This window comes from Fukomys damarensis, unplaced genomic scaffold, assembly GCF_012274545.1.
Source record: "Fukomys damarensis isolate Sample0158 unplaced genomic scaffold, DMR_v1.0_HiC HiC_scaffold_23, whole genome shotgun sequence".
NCBI classification, from domain to species: Eukaryota; Metazoa; Chordata; class Mammalia; order Rodentia; family Bathyergidae; genus Fukomys; species Fukomys damarensis.
The window spans coordinates 23,132,367-23,157,409 of record NW_022900935.1 but is presented as its reverse complement, the minus strand read 5'-3'; the positions used below and the strand labels follow the sequence as shown (position 1 = coordinate 23,157,409).

General features: G+C 41.4%; 3 protein-coding genes and 1 pseudogene across 6 annotated transcripts in view; 3 read left to right on the top strand and 1 right to left on the bottom strand.

Moving 5' to 3' along the window:
* Cfap57 (cilia and flagella associated protein 57) overlaps positions 1–215 on the bottom strand; it is a 70,736-nt gene extending 70,521 nt beyond the window's left edge. Inside the window, exon 1 of the mRNA XM_019208692.2 lies at positions 129–215. The gene's annotated coding sequence lies outside the window, so the exon portion shown is untranslated. The remainder of the gene's footprint in view (positions 1–128) is intronic.
* A 4-nt stretch (positions 216–219) lies between these two features.
* On the top strand, positions 220–8,156 carry Ebna1bp2 (EBNA1 binding protein 2). Its single transcript, XM_010634325.3, has 9 exons — positions 220–472; positions 555–638; positions 845–1,014; positions 1,549–1,672; positions 2,685–2,774; positions 5,841–5,916; positions 6,120–6,213; positions 7,672–7,834; positions 7,966–8,156. Exons 1-9 carry the CDS (start codon positions 407–409, stop codon positions 8,014–8,016), a joined length of 918 nt encoding a protein of 305 aa, XP_010632627.1. The 5' UTR covers positions 220–406; the 3' UTR covers positions 8,017–8,156.
* A 9,782-nt stretch (positions 8,157–17,938) lies between these two features.
* The window catches only part of LOC104869131 (putative olfactory receptor 2B3), a 166,808-nt gene continuing 159,703 nt past the window's right edge, over positions 17,939–25,043 (top strand). For 3 of the 4 annotated variants that reach the window (XM_033767650.1, XM_033767649.1, XM_033767651.1), the window contains exon 1: positions 19,908–20,321. The gene's annotated coding sequence lies outside the window, so the exon portion shown is untranslated. Of the gene's footprint in view, positions 19,599–19,757; positions 20,322–21,894; positions 21,941–25,043 lie in introns of those variants that run through there. The other variant, XR_002025694.2, reaches the window with a different exon arrangement.
* Positions 22,342–22,977, top strand: LOC109117340 (annotated as a pseudogene).

Genomic DNA, 25,043 nt, shown 5'->3' with positions numbered 1-25,043 from the left:
CCTCAGGCCTCAGGACACGCCCCCGCTCTGTCTGTCTCAACTTCCCCACCCTTTCCCGAAGCTCCGTCGCCCCTTTTCCTCTCTACTACTTCCAGCTAGTTCTGACGTCTTCCAGGGATCCTTCCCACCTTTTGCCTTTTCTCTCCGGGTCACCAGACCACGCAAGTATCCAAAGGCTTAGTTCTGCCTGTCCCAAGCAATCTGTGTCCTGCCAAACGCCGGAGCGGTTCCTATGGCAACCACAAACCGGAAGGTGTCTCAGCGCCGGAAGCGGAAGTCCCGTTGGAAGAGCAGAGCAGGAACTGCGAGTTGTTGGCATTAGCCTAGTTCGAGCGCACGTGGGGTCGCGGCTTACGAGTAGGGGTTGAAGGCGAGACCCCGGGTGGGTTCGCTGGCTGGCCGCGAGATGGACACTCCCCCCCTCTCAGGCTCGGACTCGGATTCTGATGATTCTCTCGTTGCTGACGGAGAGGTAGGGGATGGCGGAGCTCGCGGGACTGGGCGCGGGAGAAGGGGCCTTCTTCCTTCTTTTTGACCGCTACTGTGCCCTGCAGTTGCAGGATGCGTTTTCCCGCGGACTCCTGAAGCCAGGCCTCAATGTCGTGCTCGAGGGGCCGAAGAAGGCCGTGAACAACGTGGTGAGCTCGGGCGCCGGGTCAGACACAGTGCTTGGAGATGGGATGGGCATTCGGAGGAGTTGTGCTTGCGAGGCTGATACTTGTCACGGGAAACACAAATTTGCCAGGAGGGTGGATTATCTGTCAGGGTATTTGGTTAACGTTTTGTCTATTGGCTTAGCACCCGAAACAAACAGCGTTCTGAGCTCAGTGTCTGCATTATCTAGAATGGCCTGAAGCAGTGTTTGGTCGAATTCAAGCGGAGTCTAGAATGGGTTGAAAGACTCGATGTGACCCTGGGTCCCGTGCCGGATGTCAGTGGACCTGAGCCAACACCTCAGAACAAGGACCAGAAAGCTGTTAATCCAGAAGACGACTTCCAGCGGGAAATGAGTTTGTATGTTTGCTGCTGTGGGAGAAGTTGTGCTAGAGAGTCGGGGAGAGGACAGTAGTGAGCCCTCACCCTCAGAAACGCCAGGAAATGGTCTTAGTTTAAGCCTGGGAATGGAGAGGGAGTTGGGAGATTCTCTTTGGCTGAGAAAAGAGCTCAGTGTTTTTGGGTGTGCGTTTAGTCACTAGAACCAACTTTGGTTAGGAAGGGCTCTTGTGAGGACTTTTCTTTAGTGATTACATAATAATTCAAAATTGACATTTGCTTGTGTGTTAATGGGTATCGTGGTTATCCTCTTATACTACTGATGTATTTTTAGCAACTCTTCTTCCCTATGTATAGTGAAAAATGGCGTACAGTGAAATTTCTCTAGGATGTCGAATTAGTGAGGTTTTATTAGAGTTTTTGTTTTATTGCTTTGTTCTAACTCATGGAGGTCAGATGTTGATAGTCCTTCTAATCTTGGATAACTGAGAGGCAGTAAGAAGGCATAGAAGTCTTTCTCCCTCATCTCATTCCATGCTTTGTCGTCAATCTCAGCTACCGCCAAGCTCAGGCAGCAGTGCTTGCAGTATTGCCCCGCCTCCGCCAGCTCAAAGTCCCTACCAAGCGGCCCACTGATTATTTTGCGGAAATGGCCAAGTCCGATCAGCAGATGCAGAAGGTAAGAAATGAGGTTTTTCTCTGGAAAGCCAAAGCTTTGTACTGAAGTATATTCAGTGGATTCATCTCCTATAATGTTTTTTAAAAAATAAGTCCAATACTGGGGAGCTGGTTGGCTATTAGAGACAGTTATTCTCTCTTCCAGAAATTCAATGTCTCAGTCATGGCAGATGCCACCCATTAGATAAATGTGAAATTAAGTTTTCTTAATGTAAATGATTAAGAAGAGAAGTAGTACTATAAGTAGTATGATTTCTGAAGTGAAAGTGGGTTTTGTGTTTCCTACATGGCATAGTGTGTTTTGGTCCTGCTGTTGCCACTGAGCAGTGCTGTCACTGTAGACATTTTGCCTTCTCTGGGATTCAGTTTTCTAGGAAATGAGAGATTACTATATGGTTCACCTGTAGTATAATACAGAGTTAGGTAGAACACGAGCCTCATTTAATTTAGGGAAGAGGAGGATTTCTAACATATATCCAGGATATATTTAAATACTTCCCTTGGGTTTTAAGTAAGATTTTATGAAGGCCTTCTCTAGGTGGTGCTGAAAGAACTTCATCTGAAGACTAGCCCAGTTGTATCTCTGTACATTTACACTTGTAACTTCTTATTTTTAACTGAAATATGTATGTTTGGTGTTGGATATCTGTTGGAGTTTTTCTCGCTTATGTGGCTTATTAGAAAAGGGTACTGAAGCTGCACGCTGTTTTGTAGACATTAAGATGGAGAGTAATTGGTCTTTCCTAGACTACAAGCGGACATTTTTTTATAATGGAACAAACACCACAGTGGGAGTGGGAAGGTCACTTTTAATCTGACTCTATCAATACCACTTTGGTACATTAGGCAAAGTGTTGAGCCTTTGGGTCTTAATGTCCTCATATGTAAAATGCGTAAAACCCATGGGTTAGAATACAGTAAATGATTTATACCATTGTTTGCAAACCGAGAATATCTGTTCCCTGTTTCAGTGCGCTCTAAGATTGTCTGACAATATTTTGTTTGCATTATAGATTCGACAGAAGCTACAGACTAAACAAGCTGCCATGGAGAAGTCTGAAAAGGCTAAGCAACTGCGAGCACTTAGGAAATATGGAAAGAAGGTGAGAAAGAAAATGTGCAGGCAATAGGACAAGGCCCATTATGTCTGTCTGGTTTGATTGCTGTGGTCTGATTTCATTTCATGCCTTACATGGGCTTTATCACGTGCTTCCCAATCCACAGTAGAGTGTGTATGTTGAGATTCAAGAGCACCAGCGGCACTGTGGAAGTGGCAGGAAAGCTAGTCATCTCTGGAATTTAAGTTCCACATCCATATGGTAAAGAGTTGAATTCAGATTAGTACTTTCTAAACATTACATTTCAGCAAAATTAGGGGAAATTTTTGAAATATTTTTAGGCTTCAGACTTTCTGGGAATCTTTATATGCTTTCTCGTTTCTCTAAAAAGCCTCCCAGATACTTCTGATTTGTGTCCTGGATGTGACACGCTTGTCTCCATGTTTGTCGGATCACTGAAGGAATTACTCTGTTGATTATCACCCAGTCTAAGAAGTAAAGGGTCACCCATGTATTTCACTGTTACTGTCGGAGCTCTAATGTGAAACCAGATTAGGCATTCCACAAAAGCTTTTTGGATTTTTTCTTTTTTATTGTATAAGTCACCTAAGAAAGAAGATGACGGGAATTAGTTGGGGAAAGAATGAGCGTGAGGAGGTTCTTCATGGATTTTAAGCATTTGTCAGCATTTTGAATATAACCTTTATGGACTGAGGCCTGAAGTTGTCCACATTTGGGATCATTTCATCGATGGATCCTCAGCAGAGGAAGAGTAGATAGATGAGCATTCTCTCATCTGCAAAAAGTCTGCTGTAGATTTTGTGTTTCTATAATTTGGAATTGAGTGGTCGATATTATCTCAAAGACAATGGCAGTTAGTTGAATATAACCTAATTTATCAAGAAAATTTGAAGTTTATCAAAGAAAAACTGTTGGGCCTTTTGGTTTGCTGTTTCTTATTTGAGGAAACCTTAGGGCATTGCTTCTTAGTTTGAGGTACTTTTGCCTTCCCTGCCCCCTGCCCCATTTTGTCCTTGTCTAGAGACATTTTTTAGTTGTCACATCTCGGTTTGAGGTTGCTACTACTGGTATCTAGTGGATAGGAGGCAAGGATATTGCTAAATACCCTAAAATGCACAAGAATAGGCCTTACCCACCAACAAAGATTTTCTTCTAGACTGTCAGCAATGTTGAGATTGAAATGCTCAACCCCACTGGCTGTTAGAGAAATGCAAACAATACTGAGATTCCACTTTATCCCAGAAAGAATGACCATCATCAAGGAATCAAATAATGCTGGTGTGGTGCACACCTGTAATCCCAGCACCCAGGAGTCTGAGGCAGGAGGATCAATCTGAGTTTGAGACCAGCCTGGGTTACATAGTGAGTTCAAGGCCAACCTGAAGTGAGAAATCAAATAATAACAAAGGCTGGAGAGGCCTTTGAAGAAAAAGGAACCCATCAACACTACTGGAGTTCTTTTGTCCATTTGGAGTTCTGCCACTTGTTCTTTTTTGTCCTCATAAATAAATCTTTTATTTATTTATTTTATTAGTATGCTTATAATACATGTTTGCATTCCTTGTGGAATGCATTCCTTGTATTGGTACATGTATATAATATAATACATCCTAACTGCTTTTATTTTTCATACTCTTTACCTTCCCTCCTCCATTCATCTCTTGATTCATTTCTTTTTTGGGGTACATATTTGCAGCACATAGTGTTTATATTCTTGTGTGGAGTTGGTACATGTACATAATGCATCTTAATTCCTTATTTATCCCCTTCCCTCCCCTCTCTTGTTCCTCTCCTTTGATTCCCTTTTAGAAAGATCTGCCTCCCTAAATCTAGTCAACTATCTTTTATTTTGCTCTGTATACTTTGGCTTTCTCATAAAAGAGAAATACAGTGTTTAAGCTTGTGTGTCTGATTTATTTCACTTAACATTATGGTGTCAGGATGTATCCATTTTTGGACACATAACTTAGTATCTTTGTGGCAGAGTCGTACTATATTGTGTGTAAAAACCACATATTCTTTTTTTTTTTTTTGGTACCAGGGATCAAACTCGGATCCTTAACGCTTGCAAGGCAGGCGGTGGAACCATTGAGCTAGATCCCAGGCCCACCACATATTCTTTATCCATTCACTGTTGATGAACATAGTGTCGCTTCCAAGATTTAGTTATTTTGAATTGTGCTGCTATAAACATGGGTATGCACGTATTACTATATTATGTCTTTAACTCTTTTGGGAAGATGCCTAGAGGTGAATAGCTAGGTCTAGTTTTGATGTTTTGCAGACTCTGATATTGAAAATTGTCATACTAGTTTATATTCCCACCAATAGTGTACAAGGGTTTCTTTCTCCCCCACAGCTTCTCCAGCCTTTGTTACTATTTGATTTTTTGATGATGGTCATTCTTTCTGGGATAAGGTGGAATCTCAGTGTGGTTTTACTTTACATTTCTCTAACGTCCAGTGGTGTTGAGCATTTCTTCATATATTTATTGCCTGTTTGTACTTCTGAGAAGCATCTATTCATTTCAGTTGCTCATTTTTTATTTATTTATTTTTGATATCAGAGATCGAATTTGGGACCTTGTGCTTGCGAGGCAGGCTGTGGCACCACTGAGCTAAATACCTGGCCCAGTTGCTCATTTTTTTCTTACCTCTTGTTTTGGTACCTTCAGCCTTTGTAACAGTGGGTTGGATGTTTAATCTGGCCAATTATAACTAATGGGCAAAACTGACTTAAACAAGATTTGTTGGTTTTGTAGGCAGGACTGTATGTTGGGGCGAAAGTGCAAGCTTTGGAGGAGGGCTGCCTGGATGTGAATCTCAATTTTGTACTTTTTTGTAGTGTAACTTGGGCCAGAATATAAACACTCTGTGCATTCATTTAGTAGATAATAAGAATTTAAACTTCACTGAATAGTTATGAAGAAGAACTAAGAATGTACTTAGAGCCCTTAGCATAGTTTTGGGCATCTATGAGTAATTGGTAGTGGTGAGAATCACAGTGTGTTGCTGTGTGTGTTTTGTAATGCATTATTATTATTGAGAGAATGTAGACAGTTGGAACAATTTCCTTGTGTCCATACTCCAGGTGCAAACAGAGGTTCTTCAGAAGAGGCAGCAGGAGAAATCACATATGATGACTGCCATTAAGAAATATCAGAAAGGTCAGCATGTCTTTTCTAAGGATATTGGGGAACAGGGAGGGGTATCAGGTGCCTTACAGGTACTTTGGATGCACAGTTCTTTGATGTCTTCTTGATGTGGAAATATGGACCTAAGTTTTGCCAGTGTTGCAGGGAGCAAGGTGCTTCTTAAAAACTTTTTGAAAAATACAGAAGTGCTGATCAGAATGCTTCTTTACTCACAGGCTTCTCTGATAAATTGGATTTCCTTGAGGGAGATCAGAAACCTGTTTCCCGGGGCACGAAGACAGGAACTAAAGGGCAGCAGATGAAGAAGGGGTAAGAAGAGTGCTGTTTGGTTTCGTTTACTTCTTTAGTGCATGATGGGCCAATAGTGCATGGGCATGGTGGGGACCTCACAGGAATGGCCCTGAATGGAGAGTGCAGCCACTGCTATGGCTAAGACTTACAGTGCCTTGTGATGGGTCTCTAGCGATGTGAGTCTTTAAAGGTGACAACAAGGTGTTTGGCTCACTTAAAGTTACTGGGTTCCCCATCTCACAGCATGATGGTAAAGAGTATAGACCTAGGTTCAGATCCAGTTCCTGCCACTCTAGGAAGGTAGCTCAGAGTAAGTCACATCTGTTCTCCTAGGGAAATGGTTTGTGCCTCACTCATAGTACTGTAAAGACTGAAAGGGAAAATATTGGCTGTTTTTGTTCTATTTAATCCAATTTTCTGCACACTTGGATAGCATGCCTAGGAGGAATGATGACTAACGACAAGTGTTATGGATGGAAGCGTTTAGAGACTATTATTAAGCACTGGGTCTGCAGATAGCTTCCTGGAGGAGGGGCCCCCTTGAGTCTAGTTTGAAGGATGAGTAAACATTGTCCAGAAAAGCAGGAGAGGAGCTTGTTTAGGGAAGAAGAAAGAACCTGAATGAGCAGAGGCACACAGATGTGACACAGCAGGTTGGGTGTGAGGAGCAACTGGTGTTTGGCATACTGGGGGGTGCAGCATGGATAAGGAGCAGAGAGGTGGGCTTGGGGCTTGGACTGTTTGCTGGCTGTACCCACAGTGATGAGTAGGCTTTATCATATTTAAAAAAGTAACAGTGACACTTGCTTAGATGGACTTGAGGGAAATGGAGACCGGAGTGGCTGTTAGTGAAGCTCAGATGAGCAGTGATAATATCCTAAAAGTATAGTTGGGAAGAGGAAGGGAAATGGATGGAAGAAACACTGAAGAGGTTAATGAGCTGGACTCAGTAACTAAATTGAGTGCAGCCTGGGTGGCTGGGCAGATGGTAGGAGCACCATCCACAAGGTAGGTGTTTGTACTGGAGGTGGAGTTCGTCTAGGATGGAAGATGACATGTACTTTTGTCATCTTTTGTTCATGCTGAGCTTGATGAGTTTTAACATTTACCACATTTGAATGCTTGGTGCCTGTGTGTGTGTGTGTGTGTGTGTGTGTGTGTATGTGTGTGTTTGTATGGATAGAAATAATTGAGGGTGATTTAACAAGATAGAGTGAAAATGTAAATCTTTCTGAAGATAGCAGAAAGCCATTTGTAGGTCCTTTCCTACTTTTTCTTTGTTTTCCTGCTATGGGAATTAAAATCATACATAGACAAGCTTGTCTAGGGGGTCTGTGAGTAAAAATGTGGGCCAGGGATGGGATTCTGGTGACAGTGCCTAAGGGGCTGTTCACAAAGGAACGGGACAGTATCTTGGACCAGAGGTTCATTAGGATTTATAATGCTGTGATAATCTATCTGGTCCCTTTTGTCCAGGCCCAGTGCCAAAAGACGATATAAAAATCAGAAGTTTGGCTTTGGTGGGAAGAAGAAAGGTTCCAAGTGGAATACCCGTGAGAGCCATGATGATGTATCCAGCTTCCGGGCCAAGACAGCACATGGGAAAGGCCTCAAGAGGCCTGGGAAGAAAGGATCAAATGTAAGTGAGCCAGGGGTTGCAGCGGCCCCCCCTCCCACCTTGTCCTCCCTCTCCTTTGTCTGGGGTAAAGGGCTATGTGCTGTATGACCACATCTGTTTTCATTTGTGTGTGTGTATTTATTTTTTTATAGAAGAGACCTGGAAAACGTACAAGAGAGAAAATGAAGAACAGAACCCGTTAAACAACATCTTTTTAAATGAAGAACAGGAAAAAGGGATGAAGTCTTGGAATTTCACAGTACAATTGGACTTCCTCTCTTACTCTTTTTCTTTTTTTTAACTGGAAAAAATTCTTTCAATAAATTTTTAAAAATTAATGAGCTGGGCATGGTGGCGCACGCCTATAATCCCAGCACTTGGGAGGCTGAGGCAGGTGGATCACTGTGAATTCAAGACCAGCCTGGGCTACATAGTGAGTTCCAGGTCAGTCTCAACTACATAGTGAGACCCTGTCTCAAAAAACCAAAAAAAAAAAAAAAAAAATTTAATGAAACACATATACCCTTGGTTAAAAACTCAGAACTGATTTAAAAGTTACTTTGCATATTAAACAGTTTTGCTATTTATTAATAATATAAACTGGTCCAAGTTGCCTTTTATGATAGTTGGAAATTTAGTCTCTGCTTCCCTCACTTCCTCTTTCCCATCCTTCCAATTAGTTTCAGGACAGTCAATTCTTACAAAGCTAGCTGTATTAAACTCAGATGTTCTCTGAGGCACAATTACAGGTTTTTCTTTGAGTTAATCATCATATCTCTTTTTCCTAATTATCTCTCTGTCATGATCTTTTCCATATATTTGTCATTTCGTCCACTTAATGATTTTCCTGCTCTGTGCTAGGTCTGCTATACAACTATCACCTTGTCTCTTCTCAGCCTTTGAGGCTGGCTCCAGTACTGTCCCATATTTTCCTTATGTTTCTTTTGTTACGTCCTTTTTGTTTGTTTGTTTGTTTGGTACCAGGGGTCAAACTGGGGACCTTGCACTTGTGAGGCAGGTGGCAGCACCATTGAGCTAAATCCCTGGCTTACATCCTGTTTGCTAGTTCCTTCTCAGGAAAGGGAATATGAGAGGTCAGCTTTTTATTAGTAGAGGCCATTTTTTAAAATTGGCCTCTAATTTGGCTGGCAAAAATTCTCCTTAAAAATGTTGAAGGCCCTTCTTTGGCAGCCTCTTGTGTTGCATTGAGGAATCTGGTGCCTGCTTCATTCTTCTTGTTCTCTCATAACTTTTCTTGATGATCTGAAAATTTAAGATGCCCTGCCTTAATATTGGTTTGCTTCCATTTTTTTAATTACAGTGTTTAGAAGGATTGAATTTCTTCCTTTCTAGGAAATTCTATTTGATAACCTGTTTCCTTGACATTTTCTTTTGTTCTGATTCTGGAATTTTTGTTGAAAGTTGAACATCTGCTGATAACTCTTAAGTTTATGTTTTGGTTCTACTTTGGGGGAAAGATTTCTTTGACTCTTTTTTCTACTTTATTAAATATTTTTTAATATTTAGCATTTTATTTTTTTTGAGGCAGGGTCTTGCTATGTAGACAAGGCTGGCCTTGAACTTGCAGTGATCTCCTACCTCTGCCTCCCAAATGTGATTTTACATGTGTGCCACCACGCCTGGCACTTTAGCTTTTACTTTATTCCTCCAAAGTTGTTTATTCTCTAATTGGTCCATTTCATATCATCTTTTAAAGATACAGTAATATGTCTCTGAGGATATGAATTATAGTTTTAGCTTTTAAAATACTTTATTCTGTTCCTTTCATTCTGTTTCCTCAGTTTTTTCCTTCCTGTGCATTTTGCTTACACACTTTTAAATTAATTAATTTATTTATTGGTACTGGGGATTGAACTTGGGACCTTGCGTTTGCAAGGCAGGCGGCAGAACCACTGAGCTAAATCGCCAGCCCTTGCTTACACATTTTTAAAAAAAATTGATTATTTTAATTGTATGTAGTTTTTGGTCCAATGTGATATTTCCATACATTGACACTTCAGAGTACTATTTATCATTTTTGAGTAATTAACATTTTCATCTCATCAGTACTTTGTGTTTGAAGTCATCAGGCTCTCCCTCCTTATTCACAAAGTATAAATTATTTTGAATAGTAGCCACCTTACTGTGCTGTAGAACATTAGAACTTATTACTTCTTTGTAGATGTGTATGGTACCCTATTATCTAACACTATCTCCCATCACCCTTCTCAGTATCTCGTAATCACTGTTCTATATTCCAATCCAATTACTGAAACATCCACATATGAGAGAGAAGTGCCATATTTGTCTTCTACTTGTAGAAGTTAAAAGCTTGGACTCTGTGACCTGGCTTTTCTATTTATTTGCTGTTTGACCTTTGGCAAGTAAAGTTCCTGTGCGTTTTCTTCTCTGACAAAAGGTAGACACAGTACAGGAACAATCTCTTTGGCTTTCAGCATTAAGTTCATATGTGTAGAAAGCTTAGGACATTGTTTGCCATGATATAATCCAAATATTCTATATCTAATACTCCATATGCCCTTGTTTAGGATTATTTTGTTTGAGTAGTACATTGGTCTATTCTGTGTTGCTATAGCAAAATACCCAATGCTGGGAACTTTATAAGTAAAGGAGGTTTGTTTAGCTCACAGTTTTGGAGGCTTAAAGTTCCAACATTGGGCAGTCCCATCTTTTAAATCTGATGAGGGCCTCATGGCTGCTGGCACAGCGATTGTGGAAACATGATTAGAAGAGGCCATATAGCAAGATGGGAAGCTGGAGAGATTCAGAGTCTAGGCTTGCTCTTTTTGAATAACTTGATTTTGCAAGAACTATGAAACCAGTATGAATCTTGTCCAGGGGGCAGTGCTCCTGTGACCTAGTGACCTTGTTCCAGGTCTTACCTTTTCAGGGTTTCACCACCTTAAATGCCACTTTCGAGAGCAAACCTCTAGTACATGAACCCTTGGGGGAGAAAGCACATCCAAATTATAGTGGGTGGCTTTCCTTGGTGTCTGCTGATCTTTGGTGGTTATATTTGAGAGGTGTTTAGATCCAACTGCAGGCTGTGCAGAGGTACTACTGCCTGGGAGGTGGGAACCTGCCCACTCCCAGTTCTGAAGCCATGCTTTAAGGAAGCTAGAAATATCTGTTAATTCTGTATTAAGTAGGAAAAATAATTTTTACATTTCTTCTTTCTTACAGCAGTAATAGTAAATACAAAAGACAATTCTGGTTTCATGTAATACCGAGTTTGTAGAACAAAGTAAGTGCCTTTTATAAACTTAATTTGAACTAACAAAATTCTGGTTACACTGATTGTTTTCAGAAGCCCAAAATATTTTATCTTGTCTTATTTTTGTCCATTTGTAATATTAGTGAAGGGATGAGGAGCTTCAAAAGCATGTAGAAACTTTGAATTTTGTTTGGGACACGAGAGAGTTTTAAGAAAGAACAGTTTGCACTGCTAAGGCCAAATGTAAGTTATCAATGCTAAATATTTTTTAAAGGACTTTAAAACTGTTCCTTGCTTGTACCCTTTCCTCCTTTTCTTCCTACCCTTTTTATTGCAGAACAAAAATTTACAAATGGAATCCCTGTTAGTCTCAGAGCTATATTCTGTAGTCTCAACTCCTTTGCATCACCTTCTCTACTGCCTTACTTTTTCTCATGGCTGAGACAAAATACTTGACACCCAAAGTTAAAGGAGGAAAGACTTATTTAGTTCACACTTTGTAGAGGTTTCAGTCCATAATTGGCTGCTTCTAAGGCAGGGTGGCATGGCAGAATGCCAGTGCAAAGGAGAAACAGTTCATGGTAAGCAAAAAGGTAGCAAGCAGCAGGTAACAAGCACCTGACCTTTCTGTTCCTTTTATTATATCCAGACTACTTGCCTTTAGGACAGGTAGCACTCACACCCAGAGTGGCACCCTTAATCCTATCCAGAACTACGCCAAACCTATAAGTGGACTAATTTAGTAATCACACACTCTGGATCCAGCCATCTCTGAAAAGCTTCAACTATAACTGCATGAGGTTTTAGGGGGACATCTAGACACGAGCCATAGCATCTACCATTCCAGCCCTCAAAATATGATCGGGATTTGAGCAGTGATACTATTCTATGCTTTTAAATCTAATCCTATGCATTGAAATGATTTCTGAGAAAGCTCATGCAATTTTTGCTTTTCTTAATTTCAGCCTGCATGAGTTTCAGCATGCCCTGCTGGCTCCTCAGTTCTCTAGTCACTGCCTCAATAGCACATGTATAATGACCAATGATCAATTGCCACTTCTTTCAAAGTCCGTCCAATTGGTCACCATGCATCTGTTAAGCATTAACAGACAGACATAGCAAAGTGTGGTTGTATTACCTCCTTGTCTCCAGAAATAAACCCACATACGTATTTTAAAGAAGCTTGAAAACTAATTATTGAAGATAAACATGGCAGTGAAAAGTGAAAACGACTAGGCTGAAAATAGAACTTAAATAGGATGCAACTGGAGTTATAGAAGAAATAGCTGACATAGGGTTGTTGTTACTGCTGCCATTGTAGAGATAGGTGATACAGAAACTTAGTGAAGGTAAACTCACTGACATAAATGAGGAAATATGAAAAGGATGATGTCTCCGAGGATGTGACAGTGGAGAAAATTTTGTTAAAGGGACTTAGACACATTTCTTGAAACGGAAGCCATGACAATTAAAATGTTGGAGGTGAATCCAAACTTAAGAGTAAGACAATTTGTCAAGGCATAAAGATGATGTTTGTCTGGGGTCATAGCTCAGTGAGAGAGGGTGTGCTTTGCAGTGTGCCTGGGGTCTTTGCTTCAATTCCCAGCATACACAAAATATGCTTGTTGTGTATTGTAAATTGTTTAATAAGGAAGTACAGGCATGCACATTTTTTTAACAAAGCACTTGATTTGTAATGCTTTTACTGTTTTAGTCTACTAAATATTTTACTATTTTTCATTTCTTAGACATTTAACAGTAAGGATTTTTAACACTGAAAAAATTTTAAAAGCCACAGAACAAGGATTCCAGCAAATAGGCCACTTTTATGGTCCTGCACCTCTGTGCAAAATGATGACTGCCTGTAAGGTACTTTTTAAGATGAGTTGAGTGTGCAAATCTTTGTGTGGTGTAGTTGAGAAGAAGGTGAAAGAAACGTGATCACTTTTTAAAGGAACGGAACTGTGGAAGTGCAGAATGATCACTTTCAGAGCTAATAGACTTTTGATGAAAACAAACCAGGGGTTAATCTGCTTTATATAAAACTTAAGCTCATCTCTGCATGTCATCTAGCTTACTTTATATGCTTTCCTCAAATGATAAATATGATAATGCATGTAAGTAAAATTATAATTGATACCTTTTCCAAATTGAAGACTGAAATGCCCAATAGTATCTTCCAGGAACTTCTAGTATAAAATATTAAGTACAAGTCATTGGAACCCAAAGGCATACATGTAAACTGTCTCTTCTGGTCAGAATGATGTCTAGTTATTGTCTTTCATATCACCTACCTCATTGCTGGTTGAATTACCCCCAGTGTAGATTTGCTCATACAGAGTTGCTATGGATAATGGCAGCTCTGATGGTACATGAAAAGAGACTTCACTGAAAAATCAAAGCAAGGACATAGAAAACAAGCAGAGTGGATACTTAAGGATTTTATATCTCCTGATGGAAAGAAAATTGCAAACACAGACAAGGAACTTCCTTCCAGACATGGAAACTGTACAGTATTTTATCTGTACGTTGGTGACAGAACCAAGACTATGTAGCATTTACAAATGTCTTGCGCACAATGCAGATTTCCCAGCTCATAGGAGCTTCTATGATACACAATGGGGTAAAACTGTTGAAACTTCCTTCCATCCTTGACCAAGCTTTATATATTGATGGGGTCTTAGCCCATATATATATATATTTTTTTGTATCAGGGATCGAACTTGGGACCTTGTGCTTTCAAGGCAGGTGGTGGCACCACTGAGCTAAATCCCCATCCCTTGGCCTGTATTCTTAAAACTAATAATTACAGGGCTTGGGATTTAGCTCAGTGGTTCTGCCGCCTGCTTTGCAAGTGCAAGGACCTGAGTTTGATCCCTGGTATCAAAACAAAAACAAAGAAAAATAATTACAAAACAGTATCCAAATACAAGTATACCAATTTGAGCAATGTTTTTTTCTAGTGCATTATCCTATACTTTAAATTTCTTTATCCAACCAAGCAAAAGGAAAGAAGCCACAATGATTAATATATTCTAAAATTTAGAAATCAACTTTCACTTTTCTTTGAGCTTTCTATACTTTCTAGTTTTAAAAAATGCTAAGGTGCCCATTTGTTAATTTTTTGTGGGTCTTGGAATTGAATCCATTGCCTTCAAACTGAGCTACTTTTAATTTTTTTTTTTTTTTTGAGACAGGGTCTCATTAAGTCACTAAATTGCTCAGTCTAAGCTCAAATTTGTGACCCTTCTGACTTCCCAGGGTGCTAGGGTTACAGACATGAGCCATTATATTGGTTTAAGATGCCCATTTTATAGTTCAAATCTGTCATAACCAAGAAATAGGAAAATACCTGAAAATTCTAATGGTATATTACTCTAAAATGTTTCTGATGCATTAGGTCAGTTTCCAGATAATTTTCTGTTAGGAGGAAAAAAATTACTTGGTTTTAATTGTTGTGACGTCCAGTAACTGACTTGGATTGTTATTTTTCTTTGGGGAAAGAGACTTTGTCAAAAAGGCATTATGTCTGCCTTTGACATTTGGCCAGTGAGTTATTAAGATTCATTTGCTCTGAAAACTGGAATCTGGGCTACATCCTGAAAGGTCATCATTACTTAGGTTCTGCAGTGTTAAAGGAGCTTCGCTGCTTGGAACTGATTGAGCCAAGGCATTCCTGTGAATCCAGGCCATTCTGTTCCACTCCCTTGATTTAGGTATTCAACCAGAAAGATGAGCTAGGAGGTCACCAGACTGAGCTGCTGCATGTCCATTTGAGCCCTCTTATGTCTCCTGATGCCTTGCCTCTCTAGCCTTCCCTTAATCCGCTCCTCATGTGTTTTGCACTTGCTCCAGTGTTCTGCAGTCCTCTTAGCCCTTGGTTGAGTTTCTTCATTTTGTTGGTATCTTCAGCATGGTTCAGTTTATAAGCAAGGGCAAGATAACAAGCTGCTCTGTCTCATGGTCTCTGCTATTGAGCTCGGATGCTGAGTGGCATCAAAGGCTCCAGCACACATTTTGTATGGTAGCATTAGCTTTTGGCCTTGTCTGAAGGCAGTGCTCTCTTGGAACACAGAATGGTTAAGGATCTGGCTGGATGGTAGCCGGGAACAAGTCACTGACTTCCTAGAAGTCATGAGCTCATCATTTGGGACTTCAGTGGTGACACATTTTATTTGCTCATTCCATTATCTCTTTAGTTACCTCTTCAGGTTCATTGTGCCCTGATTCCTAATGTCTGGCTCAGTGACATCTTCATGACGACTTTCTAGACTATAGACTTGTCTGCTGTAAGGATTCCTCTGACTTCCTGTTTTGTTGGCTTGTCCTCCCTTCCCAGGCATTTGCCTTTTAGCTTGGTGAGGAGCTGGTGGCCTAGCATCCCTCATGCCTCCCACTCTTTTCTCAATGGGGTGCAGTAACTTAGGGTGCAGGAGACCAGATTCCTGCTCACAGCTCCACTGACTCCTTAGCTCACCCTGCAGAGGTCTGTGGCCCAGGCGGCAGTGTACAGGTGAGTTCTGTCTGCAAAGTCTGAGAAAAGTTTAGCACGATGATGTTCAGAAGGAGCACTTGGTGGCATGATGGGGAAACTGACTGTCCTTACTCTTTCCTTTGCGGACTCATACATGATATTGTGTGGGTATGAGACAGAGTCTCACTATGGAGTTCAGGCTGGCCTTGGACTCACTGTGTAGCCCAGGTTGGCCTCGAACTCACAGCGATCCTCCTGCCTCAGCCTTCCAACTGCTGGGATTACAGGCGTGTGCCACCATGCCCAGCTTAGGTGGATATCTTTAGAGTGACTTCATTTTTCCAAAAGCACTTCAACTTCAAATGTAGCGTAAGTGGATAGAGCTTTGTTTTCAGTTCACACCTTATCCCTACTCTTGTATTTTATTGCCTTTGAGCCCTCTATTTTACTTCTCCAAGAATAAGCCCCTAGCCTCCTGTGTGAGAAAGGTTTAAAGACCTAGCCCCCCTCTGCATGAGTGGAGAGGGACTCTGTGGACTTCGACCAATGCCCACTTGCAACACCCACTTTGTTCCACACCCTGCTGTCTGGGGTGGGGTGGGGTCTGTGCTCAGAGATATCTCATTCAGCTTGGATTTTGTGACTTGCCCCTCTGACATTCTGTGACTTGCCCCTCTGATAGCTTGGAACCAGCTGACTATGGACTGAAACCTCTATAAACTGAGCTAAAATAAACCTTTCTTCCTTTAAACTGTGGGTGCCAAGCTGGGTATGGTGGTGCACACCTGTAATCCTAACACTTGGGAGGCTGAGGCAGGAGGATTGCTGCAAGTTCAAAACCAGCTTGGGCTACATTGTGAGTTCCAGGGCAGTCTGAATTACATAGTGAGACCCTGTCTCACACTCCCCCCGACAAATTGTGGGTGTCAGGCATTGTATCTCAGTGATAAGAAAGTAACTAAGGTGAGAGTGATGTTATTGTAGACCCTGAAGTGATTTCAGCCTGTAGTCATAGGGGTCTGGGTTGGGTAGAATGCAGGGTAAGGAGGAAGCCCTATGGGGATGTGGGAAGACCTGTATTTGAGTCAGATGGGCCTTGGCTTAACTCAGACCCTCTCTCCAGATAGATGGCCTCAGATCCTTTTCCTTACTCAACCCTATCTATGAAGTAGAGATATCAACACTTAGATTCAGCGTCTGGAGGTTGAAGATAGAATAACCTATGCAAAGCAGGGGCATGCCCCTTCCTACTGCCTAATGCGGAGCCACACCAATCGTCCTCCCCCAAAGTAAGCTTCAAGAAGGGAGGTTCTCTGCCTTTGTCCATGTAGCCCTAGTCTCTCTCTCTCTCTCTCTCTCCCTCTCTCTCTCTTTTTAGTACAGGGGATTGAACTTGGGACCTTGGTCCTGTGAGACGGGTGGTGTATGTTGCCCTAGTTTCTAGGACAGTATCCAGCACACTAAGTATGGAGTATGTATATGTTGAGTGAAAGAATGATTTTGTGGAAGGAGTTGCACAGAGAATTGAGTGAGAATGAGCACTGACAAATCTTACAGAACCTAATTACGCTGTACAATATTTTCAGGAAATGTTGCCAGAAGACATAACACTAAAAGGTGCTCATTGAGTGTGACTTCTCCAAGTGTCTCCATTATTAAGGTTGAGGTTCTTTGAATGGGAGAGGTCCTGCTGGGGGTGGGGGACAGGAAATCCCAGCTTGGGCCCGTCAAGCTTCTGCCCCAGAGCACATCACTCTGTAATGCCAGCTTCGTTTCCTCCTATGGTTCCACAACACTTGGATCTTATGTTTTGGAGGGGATATAATTTCTAAATGTGCTACCAGCACCATGTGATGGCATTGTCCACAAATTTATAATGATGAACAGAAATGTAGTATCTCAGACAGATGCAGTCTCTTATCTGCAGGGCACCGGAGGTTCAGAGCAGCGCGGATCTAGGGGCCAGCCGCCTTCTTCCTATCATGTATGCGGAACTTGCCACTAGACATCCTGGAAAGTCAAAGGTGTGACATTTCCATACTTTGCACCCACAGGATCCAGGGTTTTACTCTTTAAGATAAAGGAGAAATGATGAGTTAGATAGTTTGTGCTGTTTAATTTTTCTAAGTTGTCCAATTACCTAACATGGATGATTTCTGTGTTCACCCCAACCTTGTTTCACAGCCCTCTTGACAAAAATTCTCTCGTTGACCAAACTCTATCTTGACCCCTTTTTCAGCCAGGCCTGATTTTGGACTTCTGTGTTCATCTCATTGTTCATTTTTTTGTTTGTTTTATGTTTGGAGACAAGGTCTTGCTATATACTGCAGGCTGGCCTTGAACTTACTATGTAGCTCAGGCTGGCCTCAAACTCCTGTTGATCCTCCTGCCTCAGTCTCCTGAGTTCTGGGATTACAGGTGTGTGCCCCCACACCTGGCTCTTTCTTCAGTTTAAACAAGAATCCTGCTAAGTTTTTTTTTTACAAGAACCTTACTCCCTTAATATCTGATCATCTTTGTATTTCCTTGTTCTTCACCATCTCCCAGTTGATGTCTGAACACCCTAGCCTACCTTCAACAAGAATCCTGTTAGATCAATTTATCCAGAATCCCCCTTTATTCCTAGTGTTTTAGTAATTTTCTATCTGTTGACCCCCGCCACCAACACACACACTTTGATCCTTTCATGCAAACTCCCACTTTTTCTGTGCTCTCCCTCACTGCAAAATCTCAACTCTAGTGCCTATACCTATAGTAATAGTTCCCTCTTAATTAAAGTCTTCCTTGTAGTCTTTAGTAATCACTGAAAACTGACTCATTATTTATACTCAACAACTGTCACTATAATTTCTCGTCAATACCCTCCCCTATTCACTGAAAGTTAGACCTCCTACCCCTTCTTATCTCTTTGAAGGATCATCACTGTTCAGCTCTCTAGCCAAGTTTTTTACCCCCTTTTAGACCCAAGTGCTGGGTGCTATATCTGATTCCTACAGTATGTAAACACCATCTTGCCTTCTAGACTGCACATTTTGGAGCAGCGGTTGCTGACTGAGACTCAACTTTCAGGGCTATGATGAGAACACATTGGCATTTCCCAAGGACAGAACGTCCCTGCCTAGGTTGTGGAGGCCTGAGATGAGGAAGAATATAGTCTGGATGGAACCAGTCTAGAATAGGACAGAACAAAACCTACTTCCAGTCCCCATCTCTCTGTGGCAGGAGCCTTGTGCCCTGTGTGTGCTCTCAGGGTCACTCTTCCCCTCACTTGAACCTAGGGCAGATCCATAGGACTTAGCCTCCTAGACTTCTCTTTGCTTTTCTGTCACCGGTCCTAGAGTTTGCTCCATGGTTATAGTCAAGTTCCACAAGGAAGCCAGTTACAAATGGAGGGGGCGGTGACCTCCATAGGCTTGCTGACCAGGCAGAAGAGGAAAGGGACTCTTTGGAAAAGAGAAGTTGTTAAAGGTGTCTCTGGCACCCAAAGAGGATTATTATGGCACAGTGAAGGAAAAACCAATAGTAGTAGAATATCCAGGAACTGCTCAGGGAAAGAATTCTTGTAACTAACCAGAGAGACAACCCAGGCTGAAGGTTGGCTTGCTCTCCTGCATTCCATGTGGCCACCAGTCCGGCTGCTGGGTCTCCATAGTCTTGACAGTTTTGAACTGCACCACAGGATGAGTCTTCTCACTCATCGGTCTGGTGGAGCTTGGCTGGGTTGTTGGTAGGGGCTGAGGAATAGGGTACTAGAAAGAAGGGCTAGGAGTGGGAGTGGGGGCAAAGATGGAGGAGTAACAGGAAAGAGGAGCCAGACGAACACAGCGGTGAGTGGGAGGTCTAGAAGGAACAGAATAGCAGGGCAGGGAGATCCTTTAAGGCAGGGTGGTGGGAAGGGGTGGTATTAGTGAGAGGAGGGAAACTAGTGGGGTAGAAAACAGAAAGACGTGGGTTACTCTGCAGAGTAGGCTGAGGGCTAGTAAACTGAGGAGGAGACAGGGAAGGAAGGCAGGTTGGAGGATGAGAGGATGAAGAAATGGGAGGAGAAGGTTTGGGTAGAGTCCTGGAAATTCGAGGTAATGTTTTCATTTTCTCAGAAGGCTCTACCGCTTACCCACTTCACCAGTGTAGTGAAACAAGTAAGTAAGCTTGTGCCGGCCCTGTTCCAGAACTTACCTCACACATCACCTCTTGTGTCATCCCCTGGCTGAATGCCCATTGTGACGTGCATTGAGGTAATGTTTTCATTTTCTCAGAAGGCTCTACCGCTTACCCACTTCACCAGTGTAGTGAAACGAGTAAGTAAGCTTGTGCCGGCCCTGTTCCAGAACTTACACATCACCTCTTGTGTCATCCCCTGGCTGAATGCCCATTGTGACGTGCACGTGCCCCACCCTCCCGTCCAATGAGGAGCTCCGGCAACCAGGAAAAGAACCCCAGTGTCTAGGTTTATCAGTGAAGGTAGGAAATAACAAAGAAAAGAAATGGGGCTGTCTTGTTAATCTTTGTTCTTGGGGTAACATCTGTTTTGCCCCATACTAGTCAAATACTGATCAAGGCTAGGATTGACCTAAATGCTTTGGGCCCAGGAGAATATTCTGAAGCAGGAATCGGGAAAATGCAACTAAGTTACTGCCTCAGTTTATTTAATTATGACAGTATCCAAAGCCCTGTCACATCATTTTTATGGTTACATGAATAAGAGGCCAATTAAAGAAGGGATGATCTTATATCCATTTTACCAATAAGGAAGATACTGAAGACCAGAGAGAGCTGTCATAAGTAGCCTGGATAACAAAGTAAGTGGGACTAGAACTTGGGCCAAGGGCATGGGGTATGTAGGAATGATCACAAAAGGACGCAGAGCACTGACAGATGGCAGGAGCTGCTTCACAACAGAACTTTATGGTCCATGGCTTATCTCTTGCTCTTACGGTCCCTTGGCTCATTGCCTCTTAACCAGAACCAGAAACCTAGATTCAAAGCTGGGAGGGTGATGGCCCACTCTTGAGTTTTTCACAACCGCATTACACTTGGATGTTCTTGATCACTGCCTGAGATGTCTAAACTCCACGTGGATGAATGAGGAAGCTACTGCCCCACTCCCCTTCTTTTGCCTGCTGCAACACCCTCTGTCCTTAGCGTTCCTGGATTCTTTGATCACCGTCCATATCATATGCCCCTCTCTTCCCTATTCTCAAACTCAGATTACTATCACATTCTAATTTTTCTCGTTTGATCAAACACACTTTCCTCTCACAAAAGTTTCATATGTACTCTGGATGTCCAACTTTAGGATTATTAAGTGTTCTGCCTCCTTTGCTTCTTCGACTGTTTCTTGCTTCTCCTGGCCTTAAGTGTAAGCGAGATTTCCCTTGAGGATATTACTTCTCTGTATCTCAAGTAGAGAGAGGCTTTTCATTTTCTCAAACTCCAAAGTACTTCAGGGTGGGAGTGGTGTATGAACTCTTCTTGCTTCATCTAATTCTTTTCAAACCATTATTCCTCTCTCCTATTATAAAATCTCTTGATCCTTAGAAACTTCTGGTGCCTACCACTATTTCCCTAGTACTGTCACCATCGTGTGTCCTGAATGCTCTTTTTCCATGAACATTTTTAACATCTGTCTCAAAGTCTTGTTCTTGACTTCATCATTTTGAGACACTTCAGGGTCCATGGAGATGATCTGATACAAGGCTCTGTCCTCTCCTTATTTCTGCATCTCTGAAATGCACCACCTTGCAGATCAGTCTCCTATGGGCCTTTCTGGTGGTTTTCATCATCTAGGAATTACTCACTTCTGAAATTACTTATCGTAGGCATCCTGTTTCTGACCATGACCTCCTGTCCTTAACTATGTATTCACTCAGCTAGTGTTTCTTCACTGGGGTCCACCTAACTAGAATTTCCCCTTGTTTATCAACTTTGATTTTTCTGCTGCCTTTGCTTCTCTTTTATTTACTTTGGATTGTATCATATTTTCGGTAACTTTCTTACCAATGCCCCAAACTGTTTTGCTCTATTATCTTTTCATTGTGCATTTTGGGGGGAGTGGGACCCAACCCCACTTTACTGTAATACACTTCTCTGGATTATTAAATGCTGATAAAAATTTCATACAATTTGGAAGATTGATACTAATTATTGGTCTAATCTCAGCTTTATACTGTATCCTAAACAATATGCTCAATACCCATGGGAGTGTTTATATAGAGTAAAAAAATTGGAAATAATAAAAATGCTTATAAATAAGGATTTAGATAAAGATACAGTTACATTATAGAATATAAAAAGGAACTCTAAAAAATGAGATAAGTACTTGTAATAGTTTGTGATACAAATGTATAAATGATTATATTTGATTATTTCTAGGGTCTTGATTTTGATACTAACCTGGAAGGGACTAAAAAATGACCCAGGAATAGGAAGGTGGGTACAGCTCAGTGCTAGAGTACTTGCTTAGCATGCACAAGGCCCTGGGTTTGAGCTCCAGCACTATATACCAAAACCAAAACCCTGTCCATTATCATAGAAACAACAAAGTTGTTTTTGTTTGTTTGTTTTGCTTTGAAACAAGGTCTTGCTATGTATCTGGCTTGAACTCACTGTGTAGCCCAGGTTGGCCTTGAACTCACAATGAACCTTCTATCTCAGCCTTCCAAATGCTGGGATTATAGACATGCACCACCAAACCTGCCTCTTTATTTATTTTTTTTTTCAAGTTTCACTTGTGAAATTCTAACCCTGAATCTACCTCTTGCCCTCTTTTTTTTGAGTCCAAGATTTAAACAATGTGACATAAAAATTCACAGTCACCACTTAAAGTTGGTTCTAGGTCAGTGCTACTTCTGAGGATTTAGGAAAATGTAAAGTTTTTCATTCTCTAGGAACTACTATGACCCAAGCTCCAAGACTTGGCACAGGAAAGCTTCTGTGAAGAAGAGCTGACAATTTAAAATGACAAAGCCCATTAGTAAACAATTCCTGTGGAGGATTGTCAGTAGATATAACAGCAGATTTATGTGCACCCTACCAAGCATTTAATAGAATTAAAGTCAGCCCAGGTCTCTTCCTCTCTGGGCTTGGGCCTAGGTTTTGCTAACATGGTTGAATGCACTGAGAAGGTCAAGGTTGGCACTGTCGGATTAGGGACCCACTATGGTGCTTCCCTCCAGAAAATGGTGGAGAAGACTGAAATCAGCCAGCATGCCAAGTACACCTGCTCCTTCCATGGCAAGACCAAGATGAAGTCGGACTGTAGAGATCTGGCCCTGTGGTTCCTGCATGAAAACAGTGGCTGGTGGTGCCTGGACCTACAACACCACTTCTGCTGTTGAAGTCAAGTTGGCTGTCAGAAGACTGAAGGAACAGAAAGAAACACCAGTAGAAGAAGCTCTACAATTTGGGACATCCCTAGCCTATAATAAATGGGTTAATTTATATAACAGAAAATAATATAATTAAATGCATAAATAAGGCATGAAATAAGAAATTAAGATGCTACACAAAAGAAGGAAAAGTAATTCTAAAAATGAAAAATGTGGTTATTGAAAGAAAAAAACAAAAAACTCAGTGGACAAGAGAAACTTTGGATTAGACAGCACTTTCTAATACCAGAATGAAAACATGACCATGGTAATAATTATACCTTAGTAAACAAGATGTAAAAGAAATCACCAACGGAGTGAAAAGACAATCCACAAAATGAGAAAAAAATTTAGCCAGTTGTTCCTCAAAGACTAATATCTAGAACATATAAATAACTGAAAAATATCACACCTCCCAGATTTAAAGACCCAGCCCAAAAATGGGCATCTGGGATGAATACACACTTCTCAGATGAAGATGTACAAACAGAAAATAAATATATGAGAGAATGTTCAGTATCACTGGTCATTCAAGAGATGCAAATTAAAACAATGCTGAGATTCCATGAAAACAAATGCAAATTAAAACAATGCTGAGAATGGCTGTTATCAAGAAATCAACCAACAGCAAATGCTGGTGGGGTGTGGAGAAAAGGGAACCCTTCTCCACTGTTGGTAGGACTGTAGGTTGGTGCAACCACTATGGAAATCACGTGGAGATTCCTCAAAAAACTAAGATTAGAGGTACCATTTGACCTAGCTATTTACCTTCTTCCCCAAAGAACTAAAAGCATCATACCACAGCAATATATGCACAGTTATGTTTATAGCAGCACAGTTTGTAATAGCTAAATTTTGGAAACAACCCAAATGCCCAGGAGCTGAGGAACAGATAAAAAAGATTGCATTTTTAGAAAAATATAATGGAGTACTACTCAGCCATAAAAAAGGATAAACTTGAGACATTTCTAGGTAAATGGATGCATTTTGAGACCACACTCTTAAGTGAAATAAATTGAACACATATGTCTAAATATTGTCTCTAATGCGAGAAACTTAAAATGTAAGGACTCATATATAATAGATATTGTGAAATAAGAATATGTTCAAATAATGCTGTCAGATAGTTTGTTAATTAAAATGTCTTATGCAAAAAATAAATTTAAAAAGCCTGTTAATATAAAATGTTGATGAGGATATGGAGCAACTGGAACCCCGGTACACTGATCCCGGGTATATAAATTGCAATAACCACTTTAGAAAATCTTTGCTACTATCTACTAAAGTTGAATGTCATATGCTCTGTGACCCAGGAATTCCCACACTTATCTACAAGAAAAGTAATTAGGGCTGGGGATTTAGCTCAGTGGTTCTGCCATCTGCTTTGCGAGCACAAGGTCCCGAGTTCCATCTCTGGTACCCCCCCAAAAAAAGAAAAGTAATTAGACATGAATATCAAAAGGCAGACAGGGGCACTACCGATCCTCAGCGCCCAGCTCACTGTTAATCTGGACACCTTCCTTCTCCCCTCTGTAAACATCATCTCAAAGGATACCTGGCATTAGCCCCCGAACTCCTCCTGTGCTCTTTACTTTTAAAAAGTCACAGCAAGTCGACTTCCCTCCCACCCTGCTGCTTCTAGGCCCATTAGTCTCTGTGAGACAAACTTTCGTGAAGGGCTGCTGGAGGAAGCTGATATTTGAGCAAGGGTCCTGCGGCTATTATGTATTCATTGGTGATTGGCATGTCCTTATTTACTAAATGTTTATTCTCATCTCTAAATTATTTCAAGACAGGCACTAAGTTGTCTTGCTGATTTGTAGGAGTTTTCTACCTATTCTGCATAGTGCTCTATGAAGAACTTATGCACATTGCCGATGTTTTAAGCCCCAAACCTTAAGGTCTTGGTGAAACAAACCTTGTTGAAGAGGAGCAAGTGTCACAACCCTTAATGCTTCTTACCTTCATTGCCCCTCCTCTCACCCCAGGCTACTGAAAGGATCTGGTAGTGACTTGGCCACACCTGTAGCCCCAGCCTACAGAAATACTGACACATTTCCTCAGAGGTGGATTCAGCTCTGTCCTTTCTTTTCTTTTTTTTTGTACTGGGGATCCAACTTGGCACCTTGTGCTTGCAAAGCAGGCTGTGGAACT

Coding starts and splice junctions, on each gene's coding strand:
- Ebna1bp2 (XM_010634325.3), top strand. CDS start 407: ATGGACACTCCCCCCCTCTCAGGCTCGGACTCGGATTCTGATGATTCT. Junction 473..554: donor CTCTCGTTGCTGACGGAGAG/GTAGGGGATGGC, acceptor TGTGCCCTGCAG/TTGCAGGATGCGTTTTCCCG. Junction 5,917..6,119: donor CATTAAGAAATATCAGAAAG/GTCAGCATGTCT, acceptor CTTTACTCACAG/GCTTCTCTGATAAATTGGAT.